General features: G+C 38.6%; 1 protein-coding gene and 1 non-coding gene across 2 annotated transcripts; both read right to left on the bottom strand.

Annotated features, from left to right (window-relative positions):
* Positions 1-206: 206 nt before the first annotated feature.
* On the bottom strand, positions 207-313 carry LOC113864134. The gene has a single exon (XR_003504737.1). It is a non-coding gene; the product is annotated as a small nucleolar RNA R71 (small nucleolar RNA).
* A 15,567-nt stretch (positions 314-15,880) lies between these two features.
* Positions 15,881-16,894, bottom strand: LOC113862342. Its single transcript, XM_027495432.1, has one exon. It carries the CDS (start codon positions 16,892-16,894, stop codon positions 15,881-15,883), a length of 1,014 nt encoding a protein of 337 aa, XP_027351233.1.
* Between the last annotated feature and the right edge of the window lie 2,848 nt (positions 16,895-19,742).

Raw genomic sequence — 19,742 nt, forward strand, 5'->3', positions numbered from 1 at the left:
TATATATTTCAAATTTTCTACAGCTATGTGACACCATAAGAATAAATGGGGTTAGTGAAGAAGCCATCAGACTGAGACTATTTCCTTTTTCCTTGAGAGATAGAGCAAAATGCTGGTTACCAGCTCAACCACAAGGAAGCATTACAACTTGGACAGAACTTGTGAACAGGTTTCTAACCAAGTACTTCCCTCCATCTAAAGCTGCTAAGCTGAGAGGAGAAATTACATCCTTTGTTCAGCAAGATGGAGAATCATTGTATGAAGCTTGGGAAAGATACAAAGAATTGCTAAGAAGGTGTCCACATCATTGTATTCCAGATTAGATGCAATTGGAAACTTTTTATAATGGGATGAATGCAGTAACAAGAACAATGGTTGATGCTGCTGCTGGAGGTTCATTAAATACAAAGTCCTTGGAAGAAGCTCAGAGGATTATTGACATGATGGCATCTTCAATGTATCAAAATTCAAACTCAAGGAATCAAGGAAGAAACTCTGGTCATGAAGCTAAGGTTCTGGAAACTTTTCTTGCACAAAATCAGCTACAAAATCAAATGTTTTCAGAACAATTAGCTGCCTTAACACAACAAATCAACAATCTGCAAACAGGGAGTATGCCTACTAGTCAGCTAAGTTGTGATTTTTGTGGAGGAAACCATGTAAATGGTGCATGTGAGGCATCCACAAGTGAACCACAAGAGCAAGTGAATTATATGAATAATTTTCAGAGACAACAGCCATCATATCCCCCTGGATTTCAATTTTCGAATAATAGAACTCAGCAGTATTCTAATTGGAATAATCAATATTCTGTTGCAAAGAATTCTAACTCAAATTTGCCTTTTTCTAATGCAGATCCAGCAACACAACAGCCTTATTTTCAGAGGAATTCATCCACTCAACCTCAAGGAAATCAGAAATTTTCCAGACCTATGAATGAGAGGTTGACTGAGATGGAAGAAACTATGCTGCAATTCATGAAGGTGACTCAAACAAGCTTCAAAAACCAAGAAGCCTCCATGAAGGAACTAGAGACACATATTGGACAATTAGCTGAACAACTATCCAGCAGGGATGAAGGAAGATTTCCAAGCAATATAGTAATCAATCCTAAAGAGCAATGTCAAGCCATAACTACAAGGAGTGGAGCTGTAGTTGCAAGTCCTAAACCAGCAGAAAAGAAAGTGAATGATGAAGCAGAAAGAAACATTGAACAAGATCTGCAACAAGGAAATTTTAAGCTATTGAAGAAAGACCATTCAGAAGAAAAAGTAGACGTGCCTATGAATTCTGAAAGGAAAACCAAAAAGCAACTCTTTGAGGAAGCTTGTAAGCCAATAGACCTAGAAAAATACAAGAGGCTGCCCTATCCTCAAAGAGTCCAAAATCCTAAACAAGAGGAACAATTTGAAAGGTTTATGAATGTCTTTAAGAAATTACAAATTAACATTCCTTTTGCAGAAGCTTTGGAGCAAATGCCTTCATATGCAAAGTTCATGAAAGAACTACTTTCCAGAAAAAGAAAGCTAGAGCATGACAAAACAGTACCTTTGACAGAGGAGTGCAGTGCCATTCTTAAGAGAAAACTTCCTCAAAAGTTGAAAGATCCTGGATCATTTAGCATTCCTTGTGAAATAGGAAACTGCACTGTGGGAAGAGCATTGTGTGACTTGGGAGCAAGCATAAATCTGATGCCATTAGCTGTTCTACAGAAACTTGGCATAGAGGAAGTGAAGCCTACCAACATTACACTGCAGCTAGCTGATAGATCATACACTTATCCATATGGAGTTGTTGAAGATTTATTAGTTAAAGTTGACAAGTTCATTTTTCCTGCAGATTTTGTAATTCTGGACATGGAAGTGGATTCTAACATTCCTTTGATCCTAGGGAGGCCATTTCTTGCAACCGGGAGAGCTTTAATAGATGTGTAAAAAGGTGAACTTATGCTTCGAGTTCAAGATGAGAAGGTAATATTTAATGTGTTTGAAGCTTTAAAATATCCAGTTGAAGATAATACATGTATGAAGGTAGATATACTGGATGCTTTTATTACACAACACCATATGAAAGAATTTGATGAAACTGCTGTGTTAGAAGAAATAATATCTGCAGGGAATGACAAATCTGAAACTCTGAATGAAGAAGATATCATGGAAATGCAGCAGCAATTGGAAGCTCTGCCGATGCAAAAACCTGCGGAAAATTTAGTGAAAGAAGAGCTGAAAAAGGATGCTAAAGAAGAAGAAAAGCAGAAGCTAGAACTGAAACAACTTCCTTCACACCTGCGGTATGCATTTCTGGATGAGAAACATGAAAATCTAGTCATCATCAACAATGAACTTAAGGAAGAACAAGAGGAAAAATTGTTAAGAATCTTAAGAGAACACAAATCTGCAATTGGCTGGAGTATTGCAGATCTGAAAGGTATAAATCCCTCATTTTGTAAGCACAGAATTTTATTTGAAGAGAATTTTAAGCCTGTTGTGCAGCCACAAAGGAGGTTAAACCCAGCCATGAAAGAGGTAGTTAAAAAAGAGGTCATGAAGCTGTTAGATGCAGGAAAAATATACCCTATTTCTGACAGCAATTGGGTAAGTCCAGTCCAAGTTGTTCCAAAGAAAGGTGGTATGACAGTTGTACCTAATGAAAAGAATGAACTTATCCCTACTAGGACTGTGACTGGATGGAGAATGTGCATAGACTATAGGAAATTAAATAATGCAATCAGAAAAGACCATTTCCCACTACCATTTGCAGATCAAATGCTAGAAAGACTTACTGGAAATTCATTTTATTGTTTTCTTGATGGGTATTCAGGATATAATCAAATAGCTGTGGATCCTTTGGATCAAGAGAAAACTGCATTTACATGTCCATTTGGAGTCTTTGCATATAGGAGAATGCCATTTGGTCTGTGTAATGCCCCTGCCACTTTCCAAAGATGCATGCTTTCTATTTTTTCTGATTTGGTAGAAAACATCATAGAAGTGTTCATGGATGATTTCTCTGTTTTTGGTGATTCTTTTGATGATTGTTTAGCTAATCTATCCACTGTTTTGCAGAGATGTCAAGATACTAACCTTGTGTTGAATTGGGAGAAGTGTCATTTCATGGTACAAGAAGGCATTGTCCTTGGTCACAAAATTTCAGAGAAAGGAATGGAGGTGGACCAAGCTAAGATAGAAATCATTAGTAAATTGCCTCCACCTATCAATGTTAAGGGAGTTAAAAGTTTTTTAGGACATGCTAGTTTTTATAGAAGATTCATAAAAGATTTTTCTAAGATTGCTAAACCCTTGAGTAATTTACTTATAAAAGATGCAGATTTCATATTTGATGATAATTGTTTGCATGCATTTTCTGTTTTAAAAGAGAAACTGATTTCTGCACCTATTCTTGCAAAACCAGATTGGAAATTACCTTTTGAACTCATGTGTGATGCAAGTGATAGTGCAGTGGTGCTGTGTTAGGACAGAGAAAAGATAGGAAATTACATGCTATCTATTATTCAAGCAAAGTGTTAAATCCTGCACAAGTGAATTACACAACAACGGAAAAAGAACTTTTAGCTGTTGTACATGCTTTTGATAAGTTTAGACCATATTTAATGGGTTCAAAAGTGATTGTATACACTGATCATGCTGCTCTTAAATACCTTTTGACAAAACAGGATACAAAACCCAGGTTATTAAGATGGATTTTGCTACTCCAAGAATTTGAGCTAGAAATCAAAGACAAGAAAGGAAAAGAAAATTGTGTAGCAGACCACTTGTCCAGACTTCCTTTGGAGAGTTTAACCACTGAATCATTGGAAATAAATAAAGAATTTCCAGATGAAAAGCTGTTTGCAGTGGAAAACATGCCTTGGTTTGCTGACATTGCAAATTTTAAAGCCACTCAATTCATTCCAAAGAGGTTTACTTGGCAGCAAAAAAAGAAGTTCTTATATGACAACAAATTCTATGTGTGGGAAGACCCATATCTGTTCAAAATTGGAATAGATGGGTTAATTAGAAGATGCATTCCACAAAGTGAGCAAGCTGAGATACTATGGCATTGTCACAATTCAGAATATGGAGGCCACCATGCAAGTTCAAGGACTGCTGCAAAAGTCTTGCAAGCAGGTTTCTTTTGGCCTACACTCTTCAAAGATGCCAAGAAGTATATGGAAAACTGTGATAAATGTCAAAGAACTGGAAATATTTCAAGAAGACATGAGCTGCCATTAACCAATATCCTAGAAGTGGAACCATTTGATGTATGGGGGATTGATTTCATGGGACCATTTCCCCCATCATTCTCACACGAATACATTCTAGTTGCAGTGGATTATGTGTCTAAATGGGTAGAAGCAATTCCCACCAGATCAAATGATGCAAAGGTAGTGATTTCTTTTATAAGAAAGAACATTTTTTCAAGATTTGGTGTGCCTAGAGTGCTGATAAGTGATGGAGGTACTCACTTCTGCAACAAGTATCTTGAAGCTGTATTAATGAAATATGGTGTGAAGCATAAGGTTGCTACTCCATACCATCCATAAACAAGTGGACAAGTGGAGGTTTCAAATAGAGAGATCAAGTAAATTCTAGAGAAAGTAGTGAACAGTTCAAGGAAGGATTGGTCAAAGAAACTGGATGACTCACTGTGGGCATATAGAACTGCTTTTAAAACTCCAATTGGTATGTCTCCATATCAGCTAGTATTTGGAAAGGCCTGTCACTTACCTCTAGAGCTGGAGCACAGAGCATATTGGACTACCAAGTGGCTTAACTTTGATTTGTCAAGTGCTGTAAAGAAGAAAGTTTTACAGTTGCATGAATTGGAAGAATTCAGACAACAAGCTTATGAGAATGCAAAGTTGTACAAAGAAAGAACCAAGAGGATCCATGACAAATTTATTCTGCAAAAAGATTTCAGACCTGGCCAGTAAGTACTATTATTCAATTCAAGATTAAAATTGTTTCCAGGGAAACTGAAATCTAGATGGTTTGGACCATTTTTAATTAAGGAAACTTCTCCCTTTGGAGCAATTCTTATAGAAGATCTGAAAACAGGGAGAGAATTCAAGGTCAATGGCCAAAGATTGAAGATCTATCATGGAGAGGAGTTTACAAGGAACATATCATGCATGAAACTGGTTTCTCTTGAGTAAGAAACATTTAATGTCAAGCTAATGATATTAAAGAAGCGCTTTGTGAGAGGCAACTCACATTTCTAACCCAATTTAAGTTTTCTGCATTATTTTTGAATTAACAGTATTCATAGAAGTCAAAGTCTGAACTTTTCATCTTGGTTACCTTGCTGAATCTGATGTTTGGAATAAATCTGGTGGCTGAAACAAGAATGCAGATTGGAATTAATTAGAATGCTTAAAGTTCTTGTACAGTCTGAATAATAGTTATCAAATTCTGTAAATTTTCTGCAAAATACAAAGTTCTGCATCATACTCATCATATTCTGTAATTTTGATGCAAAAGGTAAATTTTAAAGCATGCTAAATCTGTCATTTGTAGCGAATCTGATAAATGCAATTGGACTTTATGCTATAATGTGTTATGGAAAAGTCAGAATTGAATTGTGAATATGTTAAGCAGAAATTCTGCAGAATTCAACTGTGATGTTTGTTGCATCTGTAATTTGGAGCGAAAATGATGAATGAATTGAGAGTTCATGATAGGAGTGTGTGATGTAAAAGTCAAAACTGCATAAGTAGGGAGTGAATACATGTTCTGCAGAATTCAGCCTTGGATGAATGTTGTATATGTAATTAAGGGTGAACATGATGAGGGAAATAGATATTTTATATGGTGAGTGTGTATTGGAATGATTATGATTTGTTAAGTGAGCCAATTAAAGTTTGGAGAACTTGGATTGATGAAAGGAATCACTCTTTTACAGAAAAGCAATCACGTAGAGATGAAATTATGAGATTTCCCCTCTGGAATAATCACTCTCGCTGATGAGAGTGATAACGCAGAAACTGACTGGGAAACACAGCTCTCTGGAACAATCACTCTCGCGGATGAGAGTGATAACGCAGAGGCAGATGAGAAAAACACACTCTCTGGATCACTTCCTTTCCTAGTCAAGAGTGACCACGCGCAGGTAAGTATGGAATATTTCATAGCGCGTTACTCCTTTTACTGATAAAAGTAACCACGCTCAAGCAATAAGCTTGCGCGTTATCACTTTGCCCAGCAATAGTGATAACGCGCATTGCATTCAAAATTTCCAAGCTCTCTGGAACACTCACTCTGTTCGACAAGAGTGATAACGCAGAATTTTATTAATAAGGGAACGTTCACTTTTCACTTAAAAAGTGGTCACGTGCACACGCGTGACCCCAGACTCAATATAAAGGAACCACGCTCACATCCATTTAAACCTAAATCCCCATTTCCCTCTGAAATTCCTCTGACTTTCAATCTTTCGTGAAGCAACCAGCAAGCAATTGCTCCCTCTTTTTCACTGTCATTCACATTTTTGAAGCTCAAGGTACGTTCTCTGCATTCTACGAAATTGTATTTAGGTTTTCAAAGTCATTCAATCTCCTCTATTAACATATTCACATCTACATTATGCGAAAAACCTGAACATGACTTTGAAAGAAATAGAAATATTCCAGTTGCCATCAACGAAAATACTCTTTGCATGCAATATTTGAATGTTGATGTCTGAACTGAGTTGTATGGAACGAGTTACTGCTGTATATTGCACTGCATGATTGTACAGATACCATACTGATAAGTCCTGCATTAAGCTGATATTTAGTCTTTGATGATAATGAATGAGTGCACTGTTCTAATTGTATGTGATTCAAAGAAACAATAGGCAATATTCTGGATGGAATTTTACTGTCAGAAGATAAATTCTTTTAGGAACCATTCAAGCATGTATTGCATTTCTAGTGGGCAGGATGAAAGTGCGTTAGTAGTTGACATTTGGTTGAAAATTGTGATTCTTTTTCTGCATTCTTGGTGAAATTGTGATCTTTGAGAGAACAAATTAGGAAGGCCAATCTAAAATCCCCTGAATATGGTTTGATTAATTTTGTACCTAAGTGCTGGTATATCTGAAAAGTGACAATTTTGCTCTGATAAATAACTTTTGTGCTTACATAAGAGAGCATGTAAAAAAAAAATATGTTGATGACCTATAACAGCATCTCTGCGTTAACCTGATGTGCTTTGAGAGTGTGCACTCTAAACTACAAATTTAAAGGTTTAACCAATTTTGACTGTGATTGCTTAGTAATTTGCAATATTGCTTGTGTGTTTATATGATTACATCCTCATGACAACAACTAATTGTAAAAAGATCCATACTGCAAATTGGAATTCTGCACATGGATTAATTGAATTTGTCTAGTAAAGAGATATATACTGTCACAATTCTGTGTCATGAATTTTAAACTGTCAAATTACTTGCTTGTTTTTTTTTTTTTCTTGCAGCCACTTCAAAATGGTCAGAACTTCTTTGAATACACCAGTTGGACCTTCTAAGAAGACCAAACCTGGATCTGCCAGCAACACTCCAAGAAGGAGATCTATCAGGAATATTCAAGCTGGAACAGCCAGGAATTCTCCAACCACAAAAAGAGCAAGAACTGATGGTGTCTCACCTTCCTCACCCATTGAAATTGCTGACCCTCCTCAGCCAAGAGTAACCGCACCTGCAACCTCTTCACCACCTCAGCCGACCAGAAGAAATGCTCCTTCTACCTCTACCCCTACTGATCATGATCCAAGGTTCAGGAGTATTGCTCACGAAAACTATTTCAAGGCAAATATTCTGAGGAGGAAGATTGTCCTGGATAGAGCCTTTGAAATTGCTGAAGGTAACTACCCTGAGTACTCAGAAGAAATTCAGAAAAGGGGATGGGACAACTTCTGCTCCTTGACTGATAATGGTTAGAGAGAAATTACACAGGAGTTTTATGCAAATGCATTGTGGTTCAAGGGAGACCAAATTCCCAAATTTCACACAATGGTCAAGGGTATGAGGGTGGATTTCACTGCTGCCAACATCAATCGAGTGTTGGAAATTTACACTGAAAGGCAACTAGGGCAGATGGACTTCACTGACTTTAAGAATAGTCCAGACAAGGATTATATTGAAATCCTGCACAGAATTGGAAGGCCAGGCACAACTTGGCAGCTGAACCTCGCCCAAAAACCCAAGTGTATCACCACCAAGAACCTGCTACCATTTGCTAAAGTTTGGAGTACTTTTCTGTTGAACTCTTTCATGCCAGTCAAGCATAGTTCAACCCTGGCAATAAAGAGGGCTGAATTATTGTTTGCTATCATTAATGATATGTACATTGATGTGAGGGAAGTAATTAGTGAATGTATCTTAAATATTTTGAAAACAAAAAGAGATTCACTAGCCTTTCCCTCATTAATCACTTTACTTTGTGAGGATGCAGGGGTTGAAGTTGGAGAATACCAAGAGAAAATCAGATCTGCTCCCCCTATCTCTGTCTCAATGGTAAAGGAAACCTATGCCACCACCTCCTGCACTTCAGCTGCACCTATCCCCACCCAGTTCAGAAAGGAGAAACCAATGAAGATGAAGGACATCCTACATCTTTTGGTTGAAAGGAAAAATCAATTGGCTGAACGACAAACTGAGCTCCACAGCAGTTTGAAGGCAGGAACTATGCTATTGGAATGTGTGTTGATGAATCTTGGTCAGAAGATGGGAATGACCAAAGATGAACTTTATCACACACCAGATTTGGCCGAGAATGCTCAATGTCTACGCTCATCAGTCTTTAAAGACTTGCCAATTTACAAGACTCATTTTCCACAGCCAACTGAAGAAGTGGTGGAGGAAGAAGAAGATGAGGAGGATGAGGAAGAAGATGAAGATGAAATTTCTGATGAGGAGGATGCCCAAGATGACTAGTTTAGGATTTTTGTTTTCTTTTCTGTTAATTCGAATTTTCTCTTGACGGTCTTGTAATTAAGTTTCAAACTTTTTTGTTTCATTTTAGAATTTGGGTTTGTAATTTGCACACTTGGTATATTTTGGTTTCATGCTAATTCTGAACTATTATGTTTTGAACACACATTAATTCTGCAGAATTCAATCCTTTTTCACTTGATAATTGACGGAATTTTTGGTGTTTTGTGCAGAAAATGTCGCAACCACACAACACTCACACACCATGGAAGCTGACACTTGCATAAGCTGCCATGAAAGGGGGGTTTCATTCTCTACCTCTTATTCATGAGTTAGCTTCACATTACACTGAATTATTCCTGAAAAATACCAAAATACTAGAATAGATAATAAATTGCTGGCTGTTAATCAAATAAAAATGATTGTCAATTTTGTGAATTCTGTGTGAATTTCTTTTTAAGTTGTTTTTCCCATTCTCAAAATGAGATCACACTTGTATTTTCAAAAATGAGGCAATTGCCACTAGGTGCATATATTTCTGAAAAGTGCATTGTGTTTTCATTAATCCACATGATCACTTATAAATACCTAGTGAGATTTGAGCTGTCTAATTCTTTTTCTTGTGTGATTAATCATATTTGGCTGCATTCTCTAGAACTTGCCCTTGTTCTTAAATTGAATATGCATGTTACAGTTTTCACCCACATGATAGAGGCCATGATTGATATCCTAGTCAGCCTAAATGCCTTCCTTTATGATTGAATGTCTTAGTTCACCCTTTTGATCTTAATATCCCTTTTCTTGAAATTACCTCATTATAAGCCTTGCTGAAAAACCAATTTTTACCATTCAAAAGATCAAAGGCATAATGAGTTTAATCAAGAATGAGTTTTAAAACTAAGTTTGGGGTGGCATCCAGATTTTAATTGCTTGAGGACAAGCAATGTTCTAAGTTTGGGGTGGGAAATAGCATGCTATCTAAGTTTGAGTTCAACAAGCCAGAAAGAAAGAACAAAAGTGCTGCAGCAAAATGAAAAATTTATGAAGCAAAGCTGTGAAAAGAACAAAAATGTGAGTTTAAAAGAAAAGAAGTGCAGCAAAGTGCTGCAGAAAAAGAAAAAGAATATCAACGAAAAGAAGATAGTGACTGAAAGCAAGAAAAGAAGAAAAGAGATGAAAATTCTGCTGTAAGAAAAATTCTGTTTGCTGCATAAGTGAGAAAATTAAGGAGGAATAATGCAGATCCAGGCTAGTTTTAAAACAAATCACTCAAAATGCCTCTGATCTTTTGAAATTGCATGTATTATTTTCCATTTTATTTGATACCTACCTTAACCTTAGCCTTGTTATAACCTGAAAAAGTCCTCTAGATGTGTGATTAATTGTACTAAGCAGAGGAGATGGAGAAATTGGGCAAGCATATGGTAAAGTGCAGTGAAAATAGCACCTAAACACTGTTGAGTGATGAGAGAAACACTTCCAAGTGAGTTGTGATCATGTTGATTAATTGTACTCACATGATTTTTGATGAAAAATATGAACTTAGGTAGCAATTCTTACTCAATGATGATTATGCAGTAGGAATATCATGATGAGTATTTGGATGAACAACTTGATTGAAAATTTTGCAAAAAACACAGAATTAGAAATTAGAAAAATCTGAAATAAGCAGTTTATGAACTGAATTTGAAAATGGAGGAACTTACCCTTGGTTTAGTTTGATTTGCTTGAGGACAAGCAAAAATTCAAGTTTGGGGTGGTGATAAATCCATATTTTTACTGATATTTTAGCATAATTCTAGCTCATTTAATAAGAAAAATATATGAAGAAAGCAGAAAAAATCAGAAAAAGAGAATGATTGAAAGTTTTATTTCAATTTATAGTTATTTTCGCATTTGTAGAATTTATGCTTAGTTCTTAAGGAATTTATCTTGTTTTTGAAGGAATAATCTGAGCAAAAGTCATGGAAATGGATTATCAATGGAAAGGAAGAGGAAGAATGGCAATGTTGGACTCCAAAATACAAGAATTATGGGATGCAGGCTGGGCGTGATTACTATTGTTAGTGAAAGTGATCATTCCAGAGCCTAAATGAGAAGAGAAGTCTGTGCGTAATCACTTTTATTTACAAGAGTAAGCGTTGCCAGTGTGCGTTATCACTTTCGCCAACGAAAGTGAACGTTCTAGAGAGACTTCATTCCTGATGAGCTGCGCGTTGTCACTTTCGCCAACGAAAGTGAGCGTTCCAGAGGCACTTGTATCAGGACAGCTTGCGCGTGATTACTATTACTCACGAAAGTGATCACGCGCAGCCCTCAACCTCCTGCGTTGCCACTTTTATGAATTAAAGTGAATGTTTCAGAGAAGCCTTCAACTCTGCAAGTTGCGCGTGGTTACTTTTGCTCTTGAAAGTGAACACGCGCACTACATAAAGCTTCTGCGTGGTTACTCTTGTGAAGAAAAGTGACAACGCGCAGAACTGGGGTTTCTATAAATACATGTTTGAAGCACGAAACTGGGGTCTTTTTGCTCATTTTCTGTTTTGTTAGTTAGATTCTCGTTGAGAGAGAGTGGAGAGAAGATTGGGGTCGAAGCTTGAAGCTCCAAGAAGAGGGATTGGATTGGAGCTCGTGGCCATGGCTGCTCTGCATTCGTCTTCATCTTCTTCTTCTTCTTTCTCTGTTTTTGTTGCAATGTGTGCTTAATTTCCCAGAGTTAGGGGTTTATGGAACTCGAATTGATGTATTGATTCGACTTTATCTTCTGAACTTTAAGTTCTTGGATTAATTGAGTTGTTAATTTTGCTTTTCATGTAATCTTTGAATGGAAATTCATTTGATTAATCAAGAGGAATCTTTACCAATGGGAATTGGATTGTTTGCTCCGATCTGAATTGGCAACCAGAGTTTAGGGATTTCTTAGGGATAAGGAGACCTAATTCTGCAATCTTATAGTTCTAATTCTTAATGCAACCTGAAATTGAATCTCACCTAAGGGATTAGGGAGGTTTAGTGGATTGTTAGGGTCAATGAGTTAAGGAATTAACCTTTGGCTAGGTATATGTGAAACTGATTGTCAATTATTCAATTGCTTGAATGTTCAGAGGATTTAATTGGATTGATATTGATATTCTTGTGAAGTAAATTCCTAACTATCCTTCATTGCTATTTCATTTCATCACAAATCTTATACTCTATTTTTCTGCAAGTTCTTTGCTTTAATTGCTTTGGTTTACTGCTGTTATATGTTACAAATCTCATTCCAAAATTCGTATGGCTCAAATGGTTATAATTTTGTGAAGTGGTACTTGAAACCTAAATTCCTTGTGGCGACGATATTCTGATCTTAAAATTACTCATCACTTGCTGCAATCCTAGTGCACTTGCTAGTGTTAGATTGCAAACAACATCAACCTACAATGCATCAAAATATGCTCAAAGCAATATGTACAAAACACCCCCACACTTGTTTTTAACTATTTCCCAAAACAATTCCAAAGCTCATCTATTCCCAAAGGTTGGGCACATCATGGTTTTTCAAGTTACATGGCTTGTAATAAGCTGCAAAATCATCAGGAAAAAGGTCAATAAGGCTCAAAGGGGATAACCAATGGAATACATGCAAGGTAAGTCAATTTGGCCAAGTGGCTAAAATCAAAAGAAGGCCTAAATCATATCAAAAGTGCATGTGAATAGATGACATCAAAAAGAGTCAATTCAAGCTCAAAAATACCTACAAACATGAGTGAATCACACAAGAAAGAAGATAAGCTAAAATCTCACTAAGGCATGCATTCTACCAATTAATGATCCACAACCTAATCATCATGAAAAACTAGCTAAACTCAAAATGCAAGAAACACAACTATGAAGTTATGAAACTTCCAACTAAGAATGGCAAATGAAAAGATGCTCACAAGAATGAAGTCTCTAAAAGCAAAGGAATCCAATGAAAAATATGCTAAGGACTACTCCCTCCCCCCACACTTAAAACACACATTGTCCACAATGTGGGAAAAGGAAATATAAAATACAAAACATGCAAACAATCCAAGAATAGAATGAAAACTAAATATGAGAAAGTAAAGGAAACTATAAGGAAAAGAAACAAAGATCAAAGAACACAATGCTCCAAACTCCAAGTGCCTAAGAAGACACATCCTCCATCAAAGTAGGCTCCACTAAGGATAGATCAACTATGTTTTGAGCCGGCTCCAGTAGTCTACTCTCCTGGAATAATTTCAGCTGATGACCATTGACTTTAAAAGTCCTACTGGTAGCTTCATCCTGAATCTCAACTGCACCATGGGGAAAAAACATGAGTAATCACAAAAGGTCCATCCCATCTAGACCGAAGCTTACCTGCAATCAATTTCAATCGAGAGTTAAACAATAACACTTTCTGGCCTACAGAGAACTCTTTCCTTAGAATATGTGTATCATGAAATCTCCTAACTTTCTCTTTATACAATCTAGATTTCTCATAGGCTTGCAGGCGTATTTCATCAAGCTCCTGAAGCTGGAGCTTCCTTTCAATTCCGGCCTGCTCAAGTGCTATGTTACAACTCTTTACAGCCCAATATGATCGATGCTCAATTTCTACCGTAAGGTGGCATGCTTTACCAAACACCACTCGAAATGGAGACATGCCTAATGGTGTCCGATAAGCTGTCCTCTGAGCCCAGAGAGCATCATCCAGAAACTTACTCCAATCTTTCCTATTCGGGTGCACTAATTTCTGCAACAGGTGCTTGACTTCCCTGTTGAATACCTCAGCTTGCCCATTAGTTTGGGGATGATATGGTGTAGCAACTCTGTGTGTGACCCCAAACTTCTGGAACAAGGCTGCAATGGTCCTGTTACAGAAATGACTTCCCTGGTCACTGATGACAGCCTTAGGCACACCGAACCTGTAAAAAATATGAGTACGGAGAAAATCCGAAACAACTTTAGAATCATTAGTTCTAGTGGCCTTTGCCTCCACCCATCTAGACACATAGTCAACAACAAGTAATATGTAAGAGTATCCAGCAGAAACAGGAAAAAGACCCATAAAATCGATGCCCCAAACATCAAAGATCTCACAGAAAATAATGGGCTGCTGAGGCATCTCATGTCTCCTAGTAATAGTCCCTCCCGCCTTCTGGCATATCTCACAGCTTTCAGAAAATCTGGCTGCATCTCGGAAAATGGTAGCCCAATAGAATCTGCTGTCCAAAACTCTCCTGGCGGTCCTCTGCGGTCCAAAATGGCCTCCTACATATGTGCCATGACAAAAATACAGAATGTCCTGAAATTCGTGGTCAAGAACACATCGACGGATGACCTGATCATTACAAAATTTCCACAGATATGGATCATCCCAGACATAATATTTAGCATTACTTTTCAATTTATCAATCTGGGATCTAGATGCATCAGGAGGTACAACAGAAGTAACCAAATAATTCACAATATCAGCAAACCAAGGAATAGAGTCTATAGAGTTCAGAGCAAATAAATAATCATCAGGAAAACTATCATGAATAGGTAAATGGTCTATAGTCCCTTCAATACGACTCAAATGATCAGCAACCTGATTCAGAACACCACTCTTGTCTTTTATCTCTATATCAAACTCCTGCAGAAGAAGCATCCGTCTAATCAATCTAGGTTTCGCATCTGGCTTCTTCAGTAGGAATTTCAGTGCAGCATGATCTGTAAAGACAGTTATCTTGGAACCAAGCAAATAAGAACGAAATTTATCTGGGCTGCATCGAGAGTTCTAGAGGCATAGGCAATAACATGAGGAAATTTACCGACTCTCTGAGATAGAACAGCTCCAAGTGCATAGTCAGAGGCATCACACATCAACTCAAAGGGAAGCTCCCAATCTGGTGGCTGCATGATAGGTGCTGTGGTGAGTCTCCTCCTCAACTCCTCAAAAGCCTCCTTACATGAATCAGAGAATAAGAATGGTACATCTTTCTGCAGAAGACTGGACAGCGGCAGTGCAATGGTACTGAAATCTCTGATAAATCGCCTGTAAAAACCTGCATGTCCAAGGAAAGAACGCACCTCCCGCACAGACGCGGGGTAAGATAGAGAGGAAATAACATCAATTTTCGCCTTATCGACCTATATTCCCCTCTCAGAAATAAGATGTCCTAAAACTACACCTTTTTTTTACCATAAAATGGCATTTCTCATAATTCAGCACGAGGTTAGTTTCAACACATCTCTCTAACACCATGGTTAAGCTATGCAGACATGAATCAAATGAAGAACCGTAAACAATAAAATCATCCATAAACACCTCTATGCAATTATCAATTAAATCAGAAAAAACACTTAACATACACCTCTGAAAAGTGGCAGGTGCATTGCATAGGCCGAATGGCATCCTTTTATAGGCAAAAGTGCCGAAAGGACAGGTGAAAGTGGTCTTGTGCTGGTCCTCAGGAGCAATATGAATCTGCATGTAGCCAGAGAAACCATCCAGGAAACAATAATGGGATTTACCTGCTAACCTCTTAATAACCTGATCAATGAATGAGAGAGGGAAGTGGTCGTTTCGAGTAGCCTGGTTGAGTCGCTTATAGTCAATACACACTCTCCATTTGTTGGTGACTCTGGTGGCAACCATCTCATTCTCCTGGTTCTGCACCACAGTAATCCCAGAGTTCTTAGGTACCACTTGGACAGGTGACACCCATGTACTGTCAGAAATGGGGTAGATGATCCCAGCCATCAGTAGCTTGGTCACCTCCTTCTTCACTACATCCAGAATGTTAGGATTGAGTCTTCTTTGGGGCTGCCTCACTGGCCTAGACTCATCCTCCAAGTGAATCCTGTGCATGCATACAGCTGGACTGATCCCAGGAATGTCACTCAAGCTCCAACCGATGGCTTTCTTGTGCACCCTCAAGACTTGTAGCAACTTCTCTTCTTGATCCTCCAGAAGGCTACTGGATATAATTACCGGAAACCTCTACTGCTCTGCATCCAGATAAGCATATTTAAGGTGATTTGGCAGAGGGCTCAACTCCAATGAACTGGGCTGCTGCTCTATAACTGATAACGGAGACCGTGGGGCTATAGCAGCCATGGATATCACAGAATCTGGATCTGCAATGGAAGGCAAAACAGCAGAAGATATGGCAGTATTAATCTCAGCACACATGGAACAAATGCCACTATCACAGGTGCATCCTGGTAAAGCATCTAAATCTAAGTCTGAAAACTGAGACAAGTCAAAATCTGAATCTACAGCAATATCAATACTAGAATCAAAAGCAGAATGAAAATCAGAATCGATTACATGAACTGTATCAAAATCTAAATCAGAATTTCTATCTACTACATTAATAAGAAAAACAGAAAAATCAAAACAGTCGGAAAGCATCAAATGGCTCTCAGCCGGATATCTCATGGCATCAAAGATATTGAAATGAACTGTGTCATCTCCAAACTCCATGCACAGTGTGCGAGTATGGACATCAATCTTTGTCTTCGTAGTCATCAAGAATCTACCCAGAATCAAGGTCGAATTCTCATCCTGTATATCAAGAATGTAAAAATCAGCCGAAAAAATCAATTGATTAACTTTTACTAACACGTCTTCGAGCACTCCTAAGGGCTGAGCTGTGCTTCTGTTTGCTAATTGGATAATCATGTTGGTTGGTTTCAAGTCTCCCAAATGCAACATCTTATATATGGCTGAAGGCATAACATTGATAGAAGCTCCCAAATCCAGCAAGGCACTAGCAAAAGAGGACTCTCCAATTGTGCAGGGAATGGAGAAAGTTCCTGGATCACCACATTTCTGTGGAAGGCTAGACTGGGACAAGGATGAAACTAGCTGGACATTCCTCTTCTTTAAGTTCCTCTTATAAGTACAGAGCTCCTTCAAGAATTTTGCGTATCGAGGAATCTGTTTGATGGCATCCAGCAGAGGAATATTAATCTCCACCTTCTTGAAGGTATCCAGCAACTCTTGGTCCATTTCTATTTTCTTTGGTGGAGGAACTCTGGTTGGGAAAGGAAGGGGAATCTGGTGATGTGGTAAATTATCTCAGACTCCCTCTTCACTTCCACTACTTTTACTAGCTTGCACTGGACAATTGGTCAGTTCCTTGCCACTTCTTAAAGTAATAGCACTTACATTACCTTTCGGATTAACTACAGACTTCGAAGGAAGTGCTGCAGACCCTTGCTGTTGTAAATTATTCACTGAAGTTGCCAGCTGCCCAATTTGGGTTTGTAAGTCCTAAATGGTGGCTGAACTGTTCTGCTGAAACTGCAGACTTTGAGTGGCCATTTGACTCATCAACTCCTCCAAAGAAGGTCCACTACTGCTGGGCTGTGGAGGAGGTTGTTGTTGAGCCTGATTTTGCTGTGCAGGCTGCTGTTGTTGTCTCATAGGAGGAGGCAGATACTTTGGTTGTTGCTGCTGCACAGGGTGATGTTGTGGCTGGTGGTATGAAGGGTGTGCAGACTGCTGCTGGTACACATATTTATGCTGTTGCTGTGGTGCTAGTGGACCATACCTCAGATTGGGATGACTTCTCCACCCTGGATTGTATGTAGGCAAGAAGGGGTTATATTGCTGAGGTTGTTGCTGGTGACTCTGGTAAGGAAGGTGTATGCCTGCTACCAAATGAGAAGGTTGGGCAGCTGAGGGCAAGAATCAGTATAATGGTCACCTGCACAAATGCCACACGTCTGCTGGATCTATGGAATTGCCTGGCCCATGGCTAATTGCCTCAGCAAAGAAGTCAGTTCTGTAAGCTTGTTTTCCAGCCATTGGTTATCAACTGTAGCAACGCTGCTTGTGGATGCCTCATATACAGCTCTAGTGGTAAGATTTCTGGAACTGAATTGCTGAGAATTTTCTGCCATGTTGGAGATCAAATATCTTGCAGCTACTGGAGTCTTGTCCATCAGAGCACCTCCACTGGCTGCATCAATCATGCTGCGCTCCATAGGCATCAATCCTTCATAGAAATATTGAATCAAAAGCTGCTCATTTATCTAATGGTTTGGGCAGGTCGAACACAACTTGTTGAACCTCTCCCAGTACTCATATAAACTCTCTCCTTGCAGCTGTCTAATGCCACTAATCTCCTTCCTTATTGCTGTTGTTCTGGACGTAGGGAAGAATTTTTCTAAAAATCGCCTTTTCATGTCGCTCCATGTACAGATTGGTGTTGGCTATAGGTACAACCAGTCCTTGGCTATGTCATATAATGAAAATGGAAATGCCTTCATCTTAATGAAGTCCTTTGGCACATCCACTGGTCGCATGGTAGAACACACCACATGGAATTTCATCAAATGCTTGTGTGGATCTTCTCCTACAAGACCATGAGATTTTTCTTGGACAATCTTTTCTCTCATTTTTCTTTGATCCTCACACACCTCTTGCGGACTCAAAGGTTTGATCACTATCTTCTTGTCTTGGTGCATGAATGAGATTTTGTTGGTGAAACCATCATGATTGGCTCTTTTATCAAATTGCCATGGTCTCCCCAAGAGTAAGTGGTTGGCCTCCATAGGAACAACATCACAAAGCACCTTATCATTGTATCTTCCAATGGAAATATCTAACTCTACTTGCTTCCTTACTTGCACCTCTCCATCCTCACTAAGCCATTGAAGCCTATATGGCCTAGGATGTGGCTTTGTAACTAAATTCAATTTAGACACAAGTCTTGCACTCGCCACATTGGTGCAACTCCCTCCATCAATGATCACCATGCAAAGTTTACCATTGATCAAACATCTAGTATGGAAAATGTTTTCTCTTTGGCTCTCCTCCAAAGGCTTCAATTGGCTACCAAGTAACCGCCTTATCATCAACAAGTCTCCCTCTGGTGTTTTCTCCACATCCTCCTCCACGTCCTCATTCTCCTCTCCCTCTTCAATTTCAGACTCACTTATATACTCTCCATCTCTAAGAACCATGGTTTTTTTGTTAGGGCACTCATATGCATAGTGTCCTAAGCCTTGGCACTTAAAGCACTTCACATCCCGACTCCTTTTAGAGGGTTGCTCTTGAGTTTTTAGAGGAGTTTTTGTTGGTGTAGGCGCTGCACTAGAAGTGGCAACCCCTTTTCCCTTATCCTTCCAACTAGAAAAACCAAAATTAGTGGAGCTCCTTTTGGCCACACCTTTCCTTTTCAATTGTTGCTCCACTTGGATTGCTTTGTGAAGCAAGTCCTCCATTTCAACAAATTCCTACAGTTCAACAATATCACGAATATCATTATTCAAACCACTAAGAAATCTAGCCATAGATACCTCCTCATCCTCTTCTATCTTGGCTTGAATCATGAGCATCTCCATTTCCTTGTAGTACTCCTCAACGCCTTTGCTACCTTGGGACAATTTTTGAAGTTTGAATTTTAAGTCCCTAGAATAGCTTGCCGGCACATATCTCTTCCTCATGATCCTTTTCATTTCAACCCATGTATCCACCAATGGCTCCTCATTCCTAGCTCTCTTTTTTTGTAATTTGTTCCACCACACAAGAGCGTAATCGGAAAACTCCATAGCTGCAAGCTTTACCTTTTGGGCCTCTTCATAGGTATTACAAGTGAAAATATGCTCTATTTTGATCTCCCACTCCAAATAAGCTTCCGGGTCACTTCTTCCTTTGAATTGAGGAATAGAAATTTTGACTCCATCAATTCGGTTTTGTCTAGGAGCACCGTCATTACCTCTTCTCTTCCTTTCTTCTTCACATGACCTCTATTCTCCAATTGGTCCAATCTTTCATGGAGCTCATCATTTTGTTGCCTCATCAATCTCTCCAAATGTTGTGTCAAGGCTTGCATTTGGAAAGGAGAAAG

Source organism: Abrus precatorius, unplaced genomic scaffold (genome assembly GCF_003935025.1).
Source record: "Abrus precatorius isolate BTA unplaced genomic scaffold, Abrus_2018 Scaffold3, whole genome shotgun sequence".
Classification (NCBI taxonomy): domain Eukaryota; kingdom Viridiplantae; phylum Streptophyta; class Magnoliopsida; order Fabales; family Fabaceae; genus Abrus; species Abrus precatorius.